General features: G+C 41.5%; 1 protein-coding gene and 1 long non-coding RNA gene across 2 annotated transcripts; one reads left to right on the top strand and one right to left on the bottom strand.

The window, feature by feature from the left end:
- The first annotated feature begins 6,913 nt into the window (after positions 1–6,913).
- On the top strand, positions 6,914–14,897 carry LOC133225961 (uncharacterized). The gene is made up of 2 exons (XR_009729335.1): positions 6,914–6,993; positions 14,697–14,897. It is a non-coding gene; the product is annotated as an uncharacterized LOC133225961 (long non-coding RNA).
- On the bottom strand, positions 6,929–12,336 carry GPR55 (G protein-coupled receptor 55). Its single transcript, XM_061378935.1, has 3 exons — positions 12,190–12,336; positions 10,974–11,191; positions 6,929–7,876 (listed from the first exon to the last, which is right to left on the bottom strand). The coding sequence occupies exons 2-3, from the start codon at positions 10,979–10,981 to the stop codon at positions 6,943–6,945; spliced, it is 942 nt and encodes a 313-aa protein (XP_061234919.1). The 5' UTR covers positions 10,982–11,191; positions 12,190–12,336; the 3' UTR covers positions 6,929–6,942.
- Positions 14,898–17,726: the final 2,829 nt, after the last annotated feature.

The following is a 17,726-nucleotide window of genomic DNA, read 5'->3' as shown; positions in this document are numbered from 1 at the left end:
AGAAAAGCAGATTTCCGCTTATTCTTTAAACATGGACATCTGTCTGTCCATGAAGTTGTTGTGCTTCAGGAAATGGGGGGAAAACCAACAGATTTTTCAGGCCCCCCACAAACCTAAGAGCTCACAAGCAGCAGCCTGCCTTTGGCAGCACTTCTGGGTGCTATGGAGCAGGCTGCAAGGGGGCTGTCATGGGTAGGATCTCTCATACCTGTGGGATGATGCTCCTTGACCCATGGGAAGCTGTCCACAGGGTCCAGGGCTGGGGCCCGAAATGCTGGCTAAAAGAGGACTTGCAGAAGTGGTGAGGTGGGGTGAGGAGAAGATAAATGGCAGGACATGGTTGCTTCAAGACACCTGCATCTTGCCACAAGGTCTGCAAGCATGTCTTGTCTCCCCACAGCACTGCCTGTTGTGGCTTAAATGAGTAAGCACTGTTCAGCACAGACAGTGTGTGTAAAAGCAGCTGGCATGGTGTGGAGGAGGTGCCAGCCACTGGGTGAGGGCTAATTTTTAGTAAAGTATGTCAGTTGACATAGATCAGGCAATGTAGATGACACCCTAGTGCTCCAGACCAGATTTACTGCAGGTCTGTTCGAGCTGGGTGTGTGCAGTCCAGTGGTGGCTGAGTTCACTCCTGGGCAGATGAGTCTTCATCTTGGAGTAACGGGTGTTGGGGAAAGCAGTGCCATCCCTATGACCTGTTGGTGAGGCAGAAATCGCAGCGATTTAGAACACAAGGTAATTAAAAATTCATGGTTGCAGCATGAATTTGACTCTGGTGATCCCTCTGTAATGCACTATGCTGCAGTGAGTGCTGCCAACATTTATTTTGTACATATTTTAAAGTTAAATAAATCAGAGAAGAAGTTCAAACAGGGCCAAAGACGATAAACCGTGCCAAACCAGGGACACAGGATCATTTCATGGGACCAGAGCTACACTGGCTCATCAGCCAGTGCCTGTCACCCTTTTTGCTTCTTGTATTTCCAGCACTAGATGGAGAGCAGTCTGTGCAGCAAAGGATTGTGTGTCTTGTCTTCAGTCATTCTGACTTCCTCAGATGAAAGACAGTATATAAATACAGCTATTCTTAGTCTGGCGAGGTTTGTTTCAGTGCTAGCACTTGCTTTAGTCTGTGTATTGGCCTGATGTTAACAAGATAAACAGAAGATTGCTTGCGTGAACTTGACATACCCATGCTGAAGGGGTGAGTTTTATCTCTCTGGAGCTTTCCAGCTATTACTGAGGTATCAGAACTGCAAAAACTGACCATGCAGTGATATGATGTGGCAAGCAGTTCCTATGAGTGATTCCAAAGTAAATAGCTCTTTTGCTAATAGAAACTGATGTCAATGACATGTTTAGAAGCAGCACAGGTTCCCTCACAAGATACTGTCTATAAAATGATGTTTCCTACCTTTAAAAATATAGTTGTGTTTTAGTTCTGGATTTGTTTTCTTCTTGCTCCCACCTACCTTTACTGGAGGAATAGATTAAACTGTTTCAGAAGTGGTCACTGTAGCTGAAGGAAGCCCCAGCCTACTCAGACCTGTCTCAGCATCCACTCCTTGCTACTTCACTGAGTAGCTAGATGGGCACCACACAATGTGCCAAGTGCCTAGTCCTGCTCTGCCATGTCCTGCTTGAGCAGCAGGGTTTGCCTCCTGTGTGAAGGCCTGGTGGAAGATGCAATGTGGGATGCAGTGGTGAAGGGCATGATTTTTAAAAGAGCCGAGTGGGCATGCACACACAGGGCACCCTGCAGACACATATGAGGAGATGCACAAAATCTTGCCTTGGGCAGGGATAGGTGTTGAAGGGGTTTTCTGTGCCACCTATGGTTTTTATTTCAGGAGTAGGTCTGCATCTTTGGACTGAAGCCATCTTGAACTGCTCAGGCAGAGCCTTCTCACGGCAGTGGGATCAGCTCTCCCTCTGCAGTAACCACTTTCCACCTCTGCTGCATCCTCTTTTTATATTCCACTTCCCCCATACAGAGACAGAGAGCTAGGGGGTGAGAGAAGAAGCTGCTACCGCTTTTGATAACTGAGCTTTTGAGCTGTTCTCTCCATGCTTCGTATTTTGGCAGTGTAAGCAGAGCAGCCAGAGCAAAGCATGTGTGTAGCTTGTCTCTCTGTTTCTCTACATGCTTTGTAAACATGCTAATTTGACATTAAACCAAGTCAGCTTTCCCGTATGTATTCTTGTATAAATAACAGGCAGATTTCTTTTGATTTTGCTCAGGGCAAGTACGTGTCTGCCCCTCTTTGTAAAGACAGTTCCCCTTGGAAAAAATTAAGTCCCTTTTGGTGTATGGCAGCCAAGGTTTCATTGTCCTTCTGCCTCCATAAATGATTTGCCTGAACTATTGCCGTTTGCTGCTCTGGTGTTTAGCAGGTACCTGCAGCCTCTCAGGATAGCTGCCAGGGACATCTCGGGAGGTTCACACATAGGGCTCCTACTAGACTTGCCAGTTCCTCAGAGGATGCTGCCTTTGCACAGCTCCTCTCCTTGTGTTTGGGTGGAAGTATGGAGAGCAAACCCATGATTTGTAGGAATGAGTTACTCTAAAGTGGAAAATATCCTGAATGTGAGGGGGGTAAAAAACCTGCAAAACCATTTTGCTCAGAGAAGCGGAAATGCACATCCTTGAGTAGCACTGGTCTATCTTTTGTTTGTGTGTGTTTTGGGCATGTCAAGTTGTAGTGTTGGAGAATGACATTTGAGTGAAATATTGCTTAGAGCAGCACACAAAGATGTCAGGTTTAGAATGATCTCTTTGAAGATCAGTTTTGGTCTTCAAACCCGTTTCAACGTTTTAAGATCTGCAGGCTGCTTTTGGCAGCAAGGTGGCTGCTTTCCTCACTGCAGATTTCTGAACACTTGAAACTACTTGATATGATAAACTGCTAGAGTGATACTTATTAGTCTTTCTTTGTGAGTAAAACTTTGGAGGAAATGGTGGCTGATCATTCTCACAGGGAAAAACTGTCTGGTTAATGTTTGTGACTATTTAATCATAATGGAACAATGTTGGACCTCTACATGGTGCATGCCCACCTATGCTCACCATAGCACATTGCTAGAAGGTAGGACAATATTGGTGCTTCAAGCTAGGTTTTTCCAGCTTGTAAATCATATAATACCATAAAATCAGTTTTATGAAGGCTGTAAGATGTTCTGTAACAGATTTTCTACTTGTTATTAGATCCTTTTAATTTACTTTTTTTTTTTTTGCTAAAAACATTTAGATATGTTATTTCAAAGGGATTTCTGGGACAATATTACTTTTTAAAATGTTTGGCATTATTCTGATGGTACTTTTATATATACTTAGTGGAGTGGCACTGAGCTGAAGTGAAGATAGCACAACCTACCAGGCAAAGGGACACAAAAAGAGGGGAACAAACTATGGGGTTGTTTTGTTTTTAATTGGATTGTATTTCTTTTCTTTTTGTCCAAACTTCTTCCTTACAGTCTTAAAGTTGCTGAGTGAGTGTACAAAATAGAGCTTGGGGATCATATTGCTTGTTGCACAAATGCTACTTGTATGGTGTTGGTTGACTAGTCTTCTATTGATAAGAATGCCCTTGAGAGCAGCCAACCCTCTTCTGTATTGGAAGGACCTGCAGGGTTTGGCCCAGCTGAAACAGCCCTGTCCAGAAAATATAAAGTTAAATGCAGCTGCTCTTTAAGGACCGTGTATACTTGCTTCTGGTTTTGTTCAATTTGCCAAAGAAAGCGGAACTGAAAATGTAACTTTGAAAGGCATTAATATGGGTGGTTTTGGGTAGTACTTGGTGGGTTTTTATATTCTAAATCTGTTGTTTTTTCTTTCACTAGGACAATGCTGCTTTGACTTTACAGTGCAACTGAACTCCTGGGAGGAGACCTGGCTATGTGAGGGGTTCACATTCAGGTTCTTACCATTTGTCTGTGTATTAATAACAACATCAAGAGGAAAGAAACCTTTTCTGTTGAGCAGTCTGAAAATAGAAACAGTGAACTTATGTATTGACACAGGAAGGCTTTTGTTATTGTTTTTAAAATGTCAGATACTCTTCAGCTTTATTATTGACAGAATTGTGCACCTTCTCAAGCTGTGCAAGGCTTTTCATTGATTTTGTGTCCTGGTATAAAAATAACACCAACTGGATATTCTCCAGAGTTATGAGTAAATTTCACAGAAGAGCCTGCATGTAAAATTCTGATTTAAAAAGACCTGTGATCTTAGCTGCAGGTCAAAGAAAGAACTTAAGTGTATTATTTAAATGTAAGTACATCTTGAAAAGCAGTTATTTGAAAGTGACACCTTCTTGCTCAAAAGGTCTCTTTTTGTGCTAAAAGATTTGACTGTTCTAATAACCTTGTAAAACCAACATGGATGGGTTCTCCTCCTCTCCCCACCCTCTTTCCCCCAGATTTCAAGAATGCTCAGGCAGTTCTCATTTGCATAGGTAACAGGCAATATTTAGACAAATTGAGTTATATATAAAATCACGTTTAGCCAACAAAGTGCCACTAGTGGCAATAAATGGGAAGAAAGTAGTCCAATCTTAACTTTTGGATTCTGTGCTGAGTTTGCTGCTGTGTATGACATGAGCAGACTAAGTCTGTAGAGCAGTTGTTAGTAGTGGGCCCCATGACTCCCCATTCTTACAGATGATTTTCAGAAACTGACTTCAGTTTCCTTTATTGAGAAAATCAGTTCAATTTCTACATGTAAGTGGAAGTCTCTCACTACCTGAGTGTGCTGGGCCTCTACTACTGACCAAGCATTGGCATGAGTGAATGTTGTCTCCCTAGCCTTGGCAGATCAAACTTTTCCCACACCCATGCATAGGAAAGTCCCTACACACTTTTCCTCTCTCCCTATCGCATATGTGCACTTATTCCTTTGAAGATCAGAATATGACCTTTTCCAGACTTCTGGGTGTGACCATCTTTCCTGTTCTTACTTTTTCTGGTTATTATTGCTTAATCAGTTATTCTTGCTTGCCAGAGTTACAAACCTGATGTAGTTCCTGTGAAGGAAAACCTCCAACTGAGTCTTGGAGCTGTTTTAAGGAGAAAATGGTACAAATTTGTGATAAAATATGTAGATAAGAATTATATACTGCTGTCTGGGGACAGCATGTATTTTCAAATCATACACTTCATATATATACAGCTTATGTTCTTTTTTACACAGATGTTTCATATTCAAAGTAATGTGAAAGGTACAAGGAAGAAAGATTAACTCATTGAAAAGGCTGCGAGTTTCTGAATGATTGAAGTACTAGCAAATAATGTTTTGAAAACTTAGTCTTGTAAAACTCTTCCTCTTGCTCTTCTGGAGATAATGGCAAAGGTGGGGATAAAAACCTTGCTTTGCTTCTGAGTATCTTGCATGCCTCAGCTGCCGTCATAGCGTTAACACTAGAAAGTTATAAACCACACATTTACCCCAGTATTAGATATGTGCAGCTGCCCACTTGCACAATCAATCATTTCTGTGGAAATCAATTTGTACTCTCAAATGTGAGAGTATGAATTATACTCTCAGAGCTGACCCCTTTCTTTTTAATTTGCTCCACAGAAGGTACTTTCTTTTCATATACTGAATGAAGAGAACATCTGCCCCAGAATGAAGACTTGATTACAAGTGATCTTAGACCATTTTTACAGCCATTTTTAAAAGGTACAGAAATGGATTTCTTGATGGGAAATGTTTCTGGCTGAGAGCATGAACAATGCAAGATAATGGTACAAGAAATTGTAGGCATAATTGAAAAAGGAAACCTTGAGTTTAGACTCAGAGCCAAACTCACAAATGGTATGAGTGTTGACATACCAGAAGTGCTGACTGAGAAGGATTGAAGCATGTCTAGAGATGTTTTGTGAGGTGTACAGTGCAGGCTAGATGCACTTCTCTAAGGAATGAGTTGGATAGAGCTAGTTCAGAATTCCAGCTGAGAGTAAGGAGCATATCAGACAGGAGCTTCCTGTTTTTCTGTGATGCAGGGCTTGCTTCCCTAATTCCCCTCCTCCAAGAAAGAACTAAAAGACAGGCAGAACGATTTTGTACATCTGTCATATTGTATCTTTGCTAGAAATAGAATAATGTAGAAATACAGTTAATCACATACACTCTTTCACTAAATGCCATATTTGAAGGGGTTCTTCCGGTTTTCATACGCAAAAACAGATTTAAAATTGCAGCAGAAAACCACGCTGACTCCTCAGCAAAGATATTCAGAAATGTCTGTTGCTCAAGTAATTGCTGGTACCAAGACATTCTCTTGAGGTTGTATATTGGGCAGTCTGTCCTCCATGAAAGAGCAGAGGCTGCTGCCCTGTGTAGCAGCCCCAGCCAGTATATAATGCTTACAGGAGGGAGGATTCACTGTTATCTCAGGCTGGCCAAGCTGTTCAGAGCAAATGAGCTCCAACAGTGACCTTCTGGAAGATTTACAGAAGGAAAGAGCAGAGTCAGACTTTTGTCTGGGTACTGCCATTCAATTCTCAGACACCTTCTAAGTTAGAAAGAAGGATTTCAATACTTATTTCTCTATCTGGCTCTTAGCAACAACTTTCTGATCACACTGCCAAAAAGAAAACTGGTGCAGCAATGACAAAGGCTGATTTTCAGTGGCACTGCAGTGATCTGGGCTGTTTTCCTCTGTCGAGCCTTTCACATTTAGTAGATACCATCAAGGTTAATGCTTCTTTTGGTGTCACTCTGTCACTTTGCTAATGCTGTATCTTTTTTCCAACATTTTTCCCTTTTTAACTTTAAAAAGAAGAAAAATACGGAACAGGTTCACATTCATCAGAAAATCATTGTCTTTCTCCTGCATCCTCCCTGCCATGGCCAAGGTGATCCTACTGCTGTTGCTGTTGTCATCCTGTGAGGGAAGTCGGAGCCAAGGAAGAGGTGCTGTCCTACTGCTGGCAGTCTCATCATGTGGCACAAGGCTTAAAAACAGGACACAGTTCAATCACCTTTTTCAGGTGTGTCTTCTCACGGAATTCCTTTGCAGCAAGGTAATAAAAGATGGCGTCCAGGCAGCAGTTGAGGTTGGCTATTATCATTGACACCTGAATGAAGAAGCTGATGGTTTGTTTCAGACTGCAGTCCACTATCACGTGCTGTCTTACCAGGTACTGCAGGCAAATTGCAAGGTGGACAGGTGTGAAGCACACCAAAAACACCACGAGGTTGATGATAATGACTCGTAAGGAGCCATTGCTTTCTACCTTTTTTTTAGCTTGACTTTTGTAATTCAGAAGAATCCAGATGTTTTGGGCAGAGCAGAAAACAATCACTACAAGTGGGATCAGAAATCCAAAGATTTCTACAGAAACAATGAGGGGGGTGCTCCATGCCTGTTCTGACATGTTGTGAAAGCACTTAAAATTATCTTCCTCATGAAACACATACATTGGGGTGCTGCAAAGCCAGGCTACTGCCCAGATAAAGCAGCAAATCAAGATAGCCCATTTCGGGGATTGGTTAGCTCGACCTTCAAATGGGTGCCTTATGCAGATATATCTGTCGACGGTAATGCAGACGATTATGAAGATACTGCCATACATGTTGACAAAATAGAGAGACTCTATGAATGAGCACAGGAGTCTGGGTGCTTTCTGGATAGAGTAGTACAGCTTGAGTGGGAGCGAGAGAAGCAGCAATACATCTGCAAGTGCGAGATTGATCATGTACACTGAAGTTTTGGTTTGTTTCTTCCAAAAGCAGCAGAACACAGAGAGAGCCATGGCATTGAGAACCAGCCCAAGAATGAAGGTGGGGATGGAGATCCCCAGCAGCAGGGTCTTTGCTAATCTGTCAATGTCTGCGAAGTTGCATTCCTCGCTGCTGTTGGACATTTCTCCCCTAAAACGACAGAGAAAACAGGTTGGAAATGTGTAAGGCTTTCAGTGAAAGCCTTGATATATCAGTGCGAGATACTTTCAAACACAGCTCTGGGATTTTTGGTTTTGAGCTAGATGCTTGATCAGTCTTTGGTGATTACTGAAAGCAAATCCTTATTTCAAGCACAGAGCTTTTCTGATTTGAGTGCTTGATCTGTTATAAAGCAGCCTGATTCTCGACAGCAAGGAGTCAGCATCCACTGACTATCACACCCTTTAAAATAATCCCATTCAGATATTGAAGAGACTGACTTATTCAAACATATGTTTTCAAAACTCTGAGGTGTACTTGCTATCTCTAGTAACTTGTACATCTGTTGAAACATCCATAACAGTTCTGTTCCTTTTCCTCATGAAATTATCGTTCCATATTAAGGTGGTTCAAACTAATAGCTAGGTTTTTATTCTTATATCCATGATTCCCTATGCATCAGTCGTTCTTGCTGGTTTTATATGGGTATACATATACACCTGCATTTATATGGGTATTATAATTTCATATAGTGATTCTATCTGATGCAGTTTTTTAGAAGGTAAGCTTAAGAAGACTGATATTTTATGTAGATATAAACTGAGTAATCATGTTTTCTAGCTTGTGCTTAACTTCCAGCATTAGATAAGTTTTGGATTTGCAAGTACTTTAACTGGTTCTCTTAGATAATCTGGCAAAGATTAGCAAATAGTGGTTAGAACTAGATGATAATTATGGTTCTTTCCAACCCTAAATGTTCTATGATCTTCATAATACTGTTCTTTAAAAAAGTATGACTTGTAGGGAATAAGTGTTACCACCAGTCTTAAAAACATATGTATGCTCTAACAAACTATGCGTTAAAAGTGCTTTTTGATAATGTCTTTAAATCAGAATCACAAAAAATCCTAATGAAGGAGAAGATATTGGTAGATAAAATTCCCAGTCCAACTCAGCCAACCAAATAATTCAGAAGATATTTTAGGAATAAGTTAAGATGTTTTAAGAACAATCAGATCAAGAGGAGAATCTCTGCTTTGGAGGACAGAAAGTGACAGGTCACTCATAAGCACTACCACATGGAGCTGAACTTTGCTGAAGAAAGGATTTGTTTACATGGCTAAAATAAAATATAAAATAAAAAGAGAGAAACATGGAGAACAGGTAGGTCTGCTGAATATTAACTGAGAAAATGGGCTTGGGTTTTGCCAAATCTTATATCTCTGCTTTTCAGAGGGTTGCTGATATTGTGCTGGAGGTCAGAGGTGGGTTGACTTAGAGGAATTTTGAATGATAATGAAAATAACTGTATCTGAACTCAGAAGAAACTCAGAGCTTAACATGTTCATATGAGTGAAAACAGTTTATTTCTAGCTCAGACTACGAAAAGAAGAGGCACATAAAGCTTGAAGGCCCAACTTATTAATTGTTATGAAGTGTATATGTTATTAGTGGATCTAGAAAAGGATTAATCTAGTTTATCTGTTGAAAGAAAGTATGGCACAGAATCACAGAATGGTTTGGGTTGAAAGGGCCTTAAAGCTCATCCAGTCCCAACCCCTGCCACAGCCAGGGACACCTTCCACCAGAGCAGGTTTCTCCAAGCTCCATCCAAGCTGGCCTTGAATGCTGCCAGGGACGGGGCAGCCAGAACTTCTCTGAGCACCCTGTGCCAGCACCTCAGCACCCTCACTGTAAAGAATTAATCAAATGTGATTAAAGCAATTCTATAACTGTTGAGTAAAATCTTCTTAGAGATTTTAAAGAAAAACTGTTCAATAATGGTTTGACACCCCCTGTCAGACCATTACCTTCTTTGAAGTCTCTGCTTTTTCAGATAAGGGCAAGGCTGAAGACTGAAGGCACTTGCATTTCAGTGAAGCATACTAGTTTCTCTAGTGTGCTAGTGAAGCACCAGAAAAACTGGAGGTCACAACAGGGGCTGTTAAGTAGGTGAGCAAATGGTTGCAAGAAAGCTAATGAGGACCACAAACAGGCTGGATGCCGGCTACTAGGGGGATGCACAAATTCACTGAGACATCTCCTTGGTAGTGTTTCCCTCAGTGACCGCAATCTAAGATTGAGTCAATCCCTTTGAGCCAGCAGCATGTGGCAGCTGCTTAGAAAACCATGTGATTGTGGTACATGAGAGGTGAGATAATTCCACTAAATGTGGAGATGCACTGGGGTCATGTGTTCAAGGGGTTATTGTAGGCAGATGCTGCTGTCACCTGAGGGGAGGACAGGTAACAGGAAATAGAGGAAGTAGGAGTTCTGTCCTGTTGTGTGAGCATGTATCTTCTGTGACCAAGAACATCCTTTCAGCTGGGGAAAAAAATCAGGTGACATGAAATATTTTAGAGGTGTGATGCCTGTTAAATCTCTCACTTTGTATTTTAAATGTATCAGGAAATTGCTTGTGATGTCTCATAAAGGTCCAAGTTTAGATTCTACTTTTATCAGGTTTCTGTCTTCACTGAATGCTTTTTCTTTAGAATTCATTAGTACCAAATAACGTACGGTATTACCCCTGCAAATTGTTAATGTTAAGAAAACTTCAGCCAGTCTCTGATAATTTCCAGTATTCTAACAGAGTGCCTCATTCTCAAAAACTTGACATTTTTGATCATTTTACCTTCTTCGAATTTAAATTCCTCATCTTGAGATATCCAAGGGAAGTGTTTGCAAACAGTCCGCACTCAGTAATATGTTTGCTCAAAATTATTCAAGATGCATTTTCATTGACAATCAACCTTGCAGTCATTCCCTAAACACCATCTTTACTGCATTGTCCAAATTACTAATACTGATGGTATCCAACCTGCAAGATACTGAATTGTACCAAACACATCTTTCCTGTATGGTAGACACTGATTATATCTCAGTTGATAGCCATTAATCATATAGAAGTTTCATATATATCATATTTCCTTTGTCTGCTTATGAGAATTTCTTTAGAGATAGTGTTTGAAACCTGCTTTCCCCCTCCTCCACTCTGTCCCTGACTGCTGTCTACTTTTCACAGAAGAAAGTCAAATTACTTCTATTTTTGTCATTCTTAAATGAATCTGTGCACATTGTTACTTACCGCTGCATTGTCTTCTGGGTGCTTGCAAACAGATTCTTCAGTGGGTGATTCCAATAGTTACCCAAATGCTGAAGCCAGGTTTAGTGGTCTCCTCCTTTTCCACTTTCTTAAGAGACAGGCACCAGGTTTTCTCTTTTCTAGTCTTCTGAAGAAAATTCCTCCATCTTGTAGGGGTTTCTTGAAGGAATTGCCTGCAGCTCTAGGATTGTTTCAGACAACTAGGAGCCAAATGTAAGAGCCTGTAATTAATTCAAAGAGTTTTTCTTCTCTGGTCCAGACCCTGTGTCATCACTGGTCCATTTGTTCTTGATTTTTCCTATTGAGTGAGGATTTTCCACTTCCTATGGACTAGTCAAAAGCTAACTGGGTTTACCAATAGCAGGAGTTAGTGGTTAAGCTAGCAGCAAATGTGTACTGACATAGGAAATGGAACAGCAAGGTTTTACAGAATTTGCTTTGCTAGGGTTTTTTGCAGCACAGCATGCTGTGAATGGTTTCCTCCTCGTAGCTCAGATATGAGTTCATCTGGCACTAGGTGGGATTAGCACAAGTCTGCATTTTAGCACAGACCAGGGACGACAGATTAAGGATATTCTTACCCATGAATACTTCATTAGCAGGAACATTCTCTGCATAGAATGTATAACTTACTGTAAGTGTAGTTGTAGCTTTAATAGTAAGGAAAAGATAATCAGATGACAGAACGCAGCAAACCAATGATTTTTAATCTAGCTATGCTGCAAAAGAGGAATGAGGAATATTCAAATTACTGCTTCAGCAAGGAATTTTACAGCATTTACCATAATCACCCTCCTAATCAACACAAAACAAATACTGTTACTGCTGCAAAGCAGACTTTGTTGATACTAATTTGCTAGAAGATTATTCATATTATAGATAAATTATTCACTTGTGAACACACAGGAGAAGAGTAAAATGGCTTAGTGCAATGCAGAGCAGTAAGTCCTGCCGTATCTGACATATATTTCATCTGTGGGTGGATAATTTCTTATCATTTTATTTGAAGTATTTTGATTACAACGAAATATATCTATGCTTATCACTAGAGCAGACCTCTTTTTATTCCTACTCTGTGCTAAGCAACACTACATGTTTGATCTTCATCAAAATAGCTTAAAAATACTGCTTTGCAATCAATGCTGGTAGTAAATTTTTTGGGGAAAAAAGTTATTAGTTAAAATAGGAATTACTTTACCTGAACCCAGCAAGCAGATCAGCAGCATTGCTTCAGTCCAAGTTGTTCTGTAGAGCATGACAGGATTTGCTTATAGACCATACCCTACCAGTGCTCTTAGTAAATGGCATAACCACATCCTCATCTTTTTTGTTGTTTTTTTTTTTTGTTGTTTTTCCTTCCTATTTCAAAACACATTTTGTGTTTCTTTATATAGACAACTGAAGGTGAAAGAGTGCAAAGACCTGAATCCCCAGCTGTTTCCAGTCAGTAGTCAGTATAGGGCAAGGAGTGATTTGTCTCTGAACCCAGTTGGCTTTGGACTGGACATTACCTTGTGTGAAGGAGCTGAGAGTTTCTATGGTGATGTGGTGGCTACCTCCAAATGTCCAGTTATTCCTTGAGTTGGAGGATAGATGAGGATGTGGCAAGTTGTAGGAGAGGCTGTCATAGAAATAGGTTTTCCCCCCCACTTTCTGCTCAGTTTGCATTATGGAGATCAGTAGTTTAGCACTCAGATGCTTTTGAAAGATACAGCTACTTATACGCACGCAGCTGTTAAACTATTTAAAGGGCACGTGCCAGTTTTAGCCAGTTGAGGTGTTTGATTCATAACTGCAAGTCAGCAAACAAATGTTTATTGGTGAGAGGAGTGAGGTATACAGAGCACTAAACTAGTGCCTTGTATGCAAGTCATGCAGTAGCCAAGACACATTTTCAAGGTTTTTCCATCAATAGCACTTTCCTGATTGGAGTCTGCAGGTCTTCCTCTGCCCTGGGAGGTGTGATGCAATGTACACCTTTTGCAAAGGTAATGGTGCTTGCAAAGAGTGAGCAGCAGGAATATGAGGGCATTCATCCACTGTTGTCTTCAGGAGAGAGCAGGCAAGGGTGGGAGACAACAAAGCACCCAAAGCTGCTGGTCTCCGGTCCTGTCCAGCTGTGGCTTGGCTGGGACTGGCATTAAATGATGATCCTGGTTACATAAAGTGACATCTTTTACTGGGAAAAAAGTTAATTGCTGTTTGATGACAATGTGACATTCTCATACATAAGAATTTAATCTCCAAGCAACACAACTGGCAGGAGAATTGAACCCCAAGTAGCTCATCTGTCTGTATCATATGGGCACTTCATAAGGATGAGTACAGATAGTCTCTCTGGAACCTTTCATGTTGAAGTGTGAAACTTGCTTGTTTAGTGCTGAGACCAGCTCTTCTAACCTGTGGACTGCTCTTTTACCTTACCCACTGCAACCCTTTGCTGTGGTTGTAACTACAGGGTGAGGGAAGCTCTAAGTGACATTTTAGAAGTTACCACCTGGCTTTGGAGGCAGTTTGGTCCTTCTGGGGAAATCAGCAGAATCATGGACCAGTTTGGGTTGGAAAGGACCTTAAGATCCTCTAGTTCCAGCCCCCTGCCATGAGAAGGGGCAGGCTGCACTCCTTGCAGAAAAGGTAGCACCAGCATTTGTATTCCAGGGCTTGGAGAAAAAAATGCACACTAATCTCTTAACACATTTTATATTTCCTGTTTTAGGTAAACTTTGGAAGCAGTTCATGTAGGAGAAGAAACGAAGGCAGTCTGATTCATATCATTTGGGAAATGTGTTATGGAACTGGGAGGTTTCAAGAGCTTTTCACCCAGCACTGCTGCACTCTAAACACTGAATTCCAGAGACCCAGGCACCTGCGTGGCTCTGAGGTTTTCAGCGAGGAGGAGAGCTTTGTTTGGTTTAGTTTAATTCTTTTCTTATTTAATCAACACTAAAATGTGCCGGGGTTTTTGTTTGTTTGCTTGTTGGGGGGGGGGGGCAGGGAGGGTGTGTTTTAGAGCTTGGTGAGCTTTCTCCATCTTTTATCCTCTAGGTTCAATAATTGCTGCTCATGCTAGGTCAGGCAATAGCAGCCAGCACTTGTCATTCTCAAGGAATCAAAATCTCTTTCAGAGGAAACATTCATACAGTGCAAAACCACATGCATTTGCATTACAGAATCATGAATTCTGCTGTTCCCTTTTTAGTGGAAAATATATCAAAGCAGCCTTGCAGTTCAGTTTTCACAAATGTCTAGAATATGTGTTTGCCAAAATGCAATACTTAATCGCCAGAATGGAATAAGTTGCATCTTCGATCTAGAATTAAAATACTCAAATGCAAACTAATCTAATTTCAAAGGTGGGCTCCACTGTTTCTGTGCCATTCTGAAGGCATGTCTGACTTGTTCTTGCAGACAGCTATAAAACATCATCTCTGATAGCAGAACTTTATCAACCAGAGCAAAAAGAGTCAGAAAAAAGACATTGCCCAGTAGAGAGCTAGGAGGTGAGTGAAAAACTGAATGTCTTTGTACCTGCGAAAAGGGCTTGATGCAGTGGGGAAATAGAAGTCTTATCAGCCCAGGCCTAAGCCCAAGTTGTCTTCTGTGTTGTGCTGTGAATGGTTACTGATACTTCTGTGTGTGTTTAAAGGTTTCAAAACCTGGAATGCCAAAGTGAGTTAAGCTAACAAGTTGTCTTGTTCTGAGCAGTCTGTAACAGCTTGTAACTCCAAAAAGGGCTTCTTAAAACGACACTAATTTCTCCTTCGTCTAAGTCCAGCTAAGCAGCAGGGCGCTTCTGGAAAGGAGAACTACACAAAGAGCTTGTGATGCCATCACCTAACTGAAATCGTACCTTGATGCTCTTTCTGTCTAAAGAACAGGTAAATTAAAGAACAAGTTCAATTTTCATTGATGACTTGGAAATTGTTGCTTGTGTTTGGGTTGGAATATAAACAGTGTTTTCTGGAGGCCTTGTTCTTCACACTACCACTTTATGGGTTGCTCAATATTCTTTTCCTCATCCTCGTAAGCAACCAAAGCCTGGCCTATTGTGCAGTTGGGAACTTTGTATCGTGAAGGGGTTGTGTTTTTCTTACATAGCCACTTGTTTGCAGCAAGTTCAGGACACTGCAAAACTGGAAATCAGGAAACTTGGCAACTGCTGTATTTTATGAGGAACAGCCACATTCAGCACCTCCGTGATGAGGCATACACCATTAAAGGCAGCTCAGGACAGAGGAAAACAGTGTATTTGCTCTTGGAGCTTCCCAGCTATGAATGTAGATTTGTTTTTGACTGCATTTGAGAAACCTTACAAAGGTTTCTCAGAGTTGAATGTTGAGAGAAAAGGAACTGGTGAGCACCCAGTCTCACACTAGTATGGTTGAGTGAGCAGAACTGTGGGAGCAATATTTTCAAGTACAGAGTATCTTCAGCTATACCTGATTCAGAAATTCACCAGCAGGACACCAGGCATGCAGGGTGGCATCTCCTTCATAGCTTCAGATACCCACAGTCTGCAGCTGAGTTGAAATGATCTAATTCACCACAGTTCAACTGGGTCTTTTAAAGCCAAAAATACCGGTTAGATATGACCAGTGTCAGTTAGGTGCCAGTGAGGGCATGTGTTTCATGGCCAGTCCATCCCTCCTCCAAGGCAGGGACAGGGCAGCTTGCATCTGGCCAAATGCGATTCTGGTCATGGCCGTACCAATGGACTATAACTTTTCTTGGGTATTTGTAGGAAGGAGCAGCCAGCCAAGCTGTGAGCCCAGCTCTAGTGAGACTGTGTAAGAATAGACGCAGAGCTTCCTGCACGAATGTACTTTGCAGCCCTTTCCACAGGATTCACCATCACACCCCACCTGTGCCAGGCTTTGTGGTTGCTCAGCCACAGGCATTGCCATCCACCAGGATGCATGTGATTCTTATAGGTGTTTCTATGGGATGTCTACAGACTGTATCTTTTGAGGAGCCAGATGGAAAGGGAGAAATGCAAGGCTGCTGTATTGATTTCCTAGAACAGAGAAAAGCTTTTGTTTAATTAAGAGTCCATGCTCACTGAGCATGGCACTACCAAAGGAAATGGTAGGTGTGCACAAAACTAAAGTTTTGAACAAAACTATCAGCTAATCTCGCAATCATCCAGTAAAAGGAACTAATGGTTAGCAGCAGTGTGGATACAAACCTGTGACCTGAGCAGTATGTGGTTAACGCGCAGTATTTATGCTGGCACGGGCAGTGATCAGATCAGAGTCACATTATGCTCACCTATCCACACCATATAACATAATACTCTGATAAACGGTGTATCTGGATTTATTTTTTTCCACTGAAAAACATTTTCTTCTCAGCCTTTGCATTGCACTTGGTGATGAAACACACAGTGAAAATTACTTTCTGTGCAATTTTATGATACTGAGTATGAAGTGAGCACTGTTGACTGGACCTTCACCATCTTCCATCTGGACTGATGGACATCAAAACCCATCACTACATTCTTGTGCAGAGGGACACCAGTGCACTGTGTACTTGTGCCTTGCACAGTCATTCCTATACCTTCACACAGATGGCCCTGTACAAAGAAGTAGGAGCCCCATCTGTGGGGTTTAGGTGCTCTCAATGCCACAACTTTCTGATAGACCCATCTCTGTTGAATGGCTTGGACTGATGAAAAGCTGACTTGTGTGGAAACTGCATTTTTTTTTTTTCCATTTCTTTTTATTTTTCCTCATCCATCTCTCCTCAATGTAGAAACTGGCATTTCTGGAAAGGAAGCCCTACACACTCAGGACTATAACTGTGATGGGTCAGAGTTGAATAAGGATCACAGACTGGCCTATAAGTAACATTTTCCAGATCTCAGATGTGCCCTTTTCCATTAATGCATGTCATATTTGCACTCATGGGTCTTTCCCATTTTATCTTATGTTTTCCCAAGTTGTCACTACTTCTTTTGTTGTTTTCAGACTGGTGTATATCCAGTTGTGCATTGATAAGATTTGTCTCAAAGGGTTGGAGAGAAGTGGGGCCAGAGTTGGCTTCTCACAGTATGGCCAAATGAATGCTGCTGTTACAGGGACAAGGCTGTTTGAGAATCAGCTGGGCACTGTTTCTCATACTGGTATTGTCTCACCTGGACAGTGGCAGTCAGCATGCCCATGGCTCTGGTGTCTGCTTAGTTTGTTTTCTCTTGAGGTTTCTGCAGGCTATAGCACAGATTGCTCCATCACAGCCCAACTGTACTGGCAGAGTGCACTTGTCAGTGCAGACTCTCCAGCCTGTATCCCTTCATCTTGGCACTTAAATCTGAGGTATGAGAATTGATGTTAACCTTGCTGCTGCCTGTGTCCTAACAGATCGCAGGGCACCAATGTCCTAATTTGACTCATTGAGTGACTTAACACAGAGATGTGGCAAGTGCTGCTGAGAAGTAGAAGTGCTCAGGAAGAGTCAGTCAGACAGAGGAAGAAAAAAGGAAAAACAGCAAAAAAAAAAAAAAAAAAGGAAATTTCAGAAAATGTTTACACTGATCGCTGCATTTACTTCCGAGCCACAGTTCTGACTGATTGCCAGCGCTCGTACATTAAAAGCTACCCGACAGTGCCGCCTTGGGGTAGTTTATGAGTCGGGCAAGGGGTATCAAGGTGAAACTTGACTTTTCCCTTAAGTGGTGCTCACTCTCCTCATATATGTGTGTGTGTGTGTGTGTGTATAAAAGTGTGTGTATATTTGTGT

The sequence above is a fragment of the Neopsephotus bourkii genome, unplaced genomic scaffold, assembly GCF_033783945.1.
Source record: "Neopsephotus bourkii isolate Nb327-2 ecotype Australia unplaced genomic scaffold, CSIRO-AGI_Nbou_v1 NB_1768, whole genome shotgun sequence".
In the NCBI taxonomy this organism is placed as follows: domain Eukaryota; kingdom Metazoa; phylum Chordata; class Aves; order Psittaciformes; family Psittacidae; genus Neopsephotus; species Neopsephotus bourkii.
The sequence above is the reverse complement of the archived record's forward strand: the minus strand, read 5'-3'. Positions and strand labels throughout refer to the sequence as shown.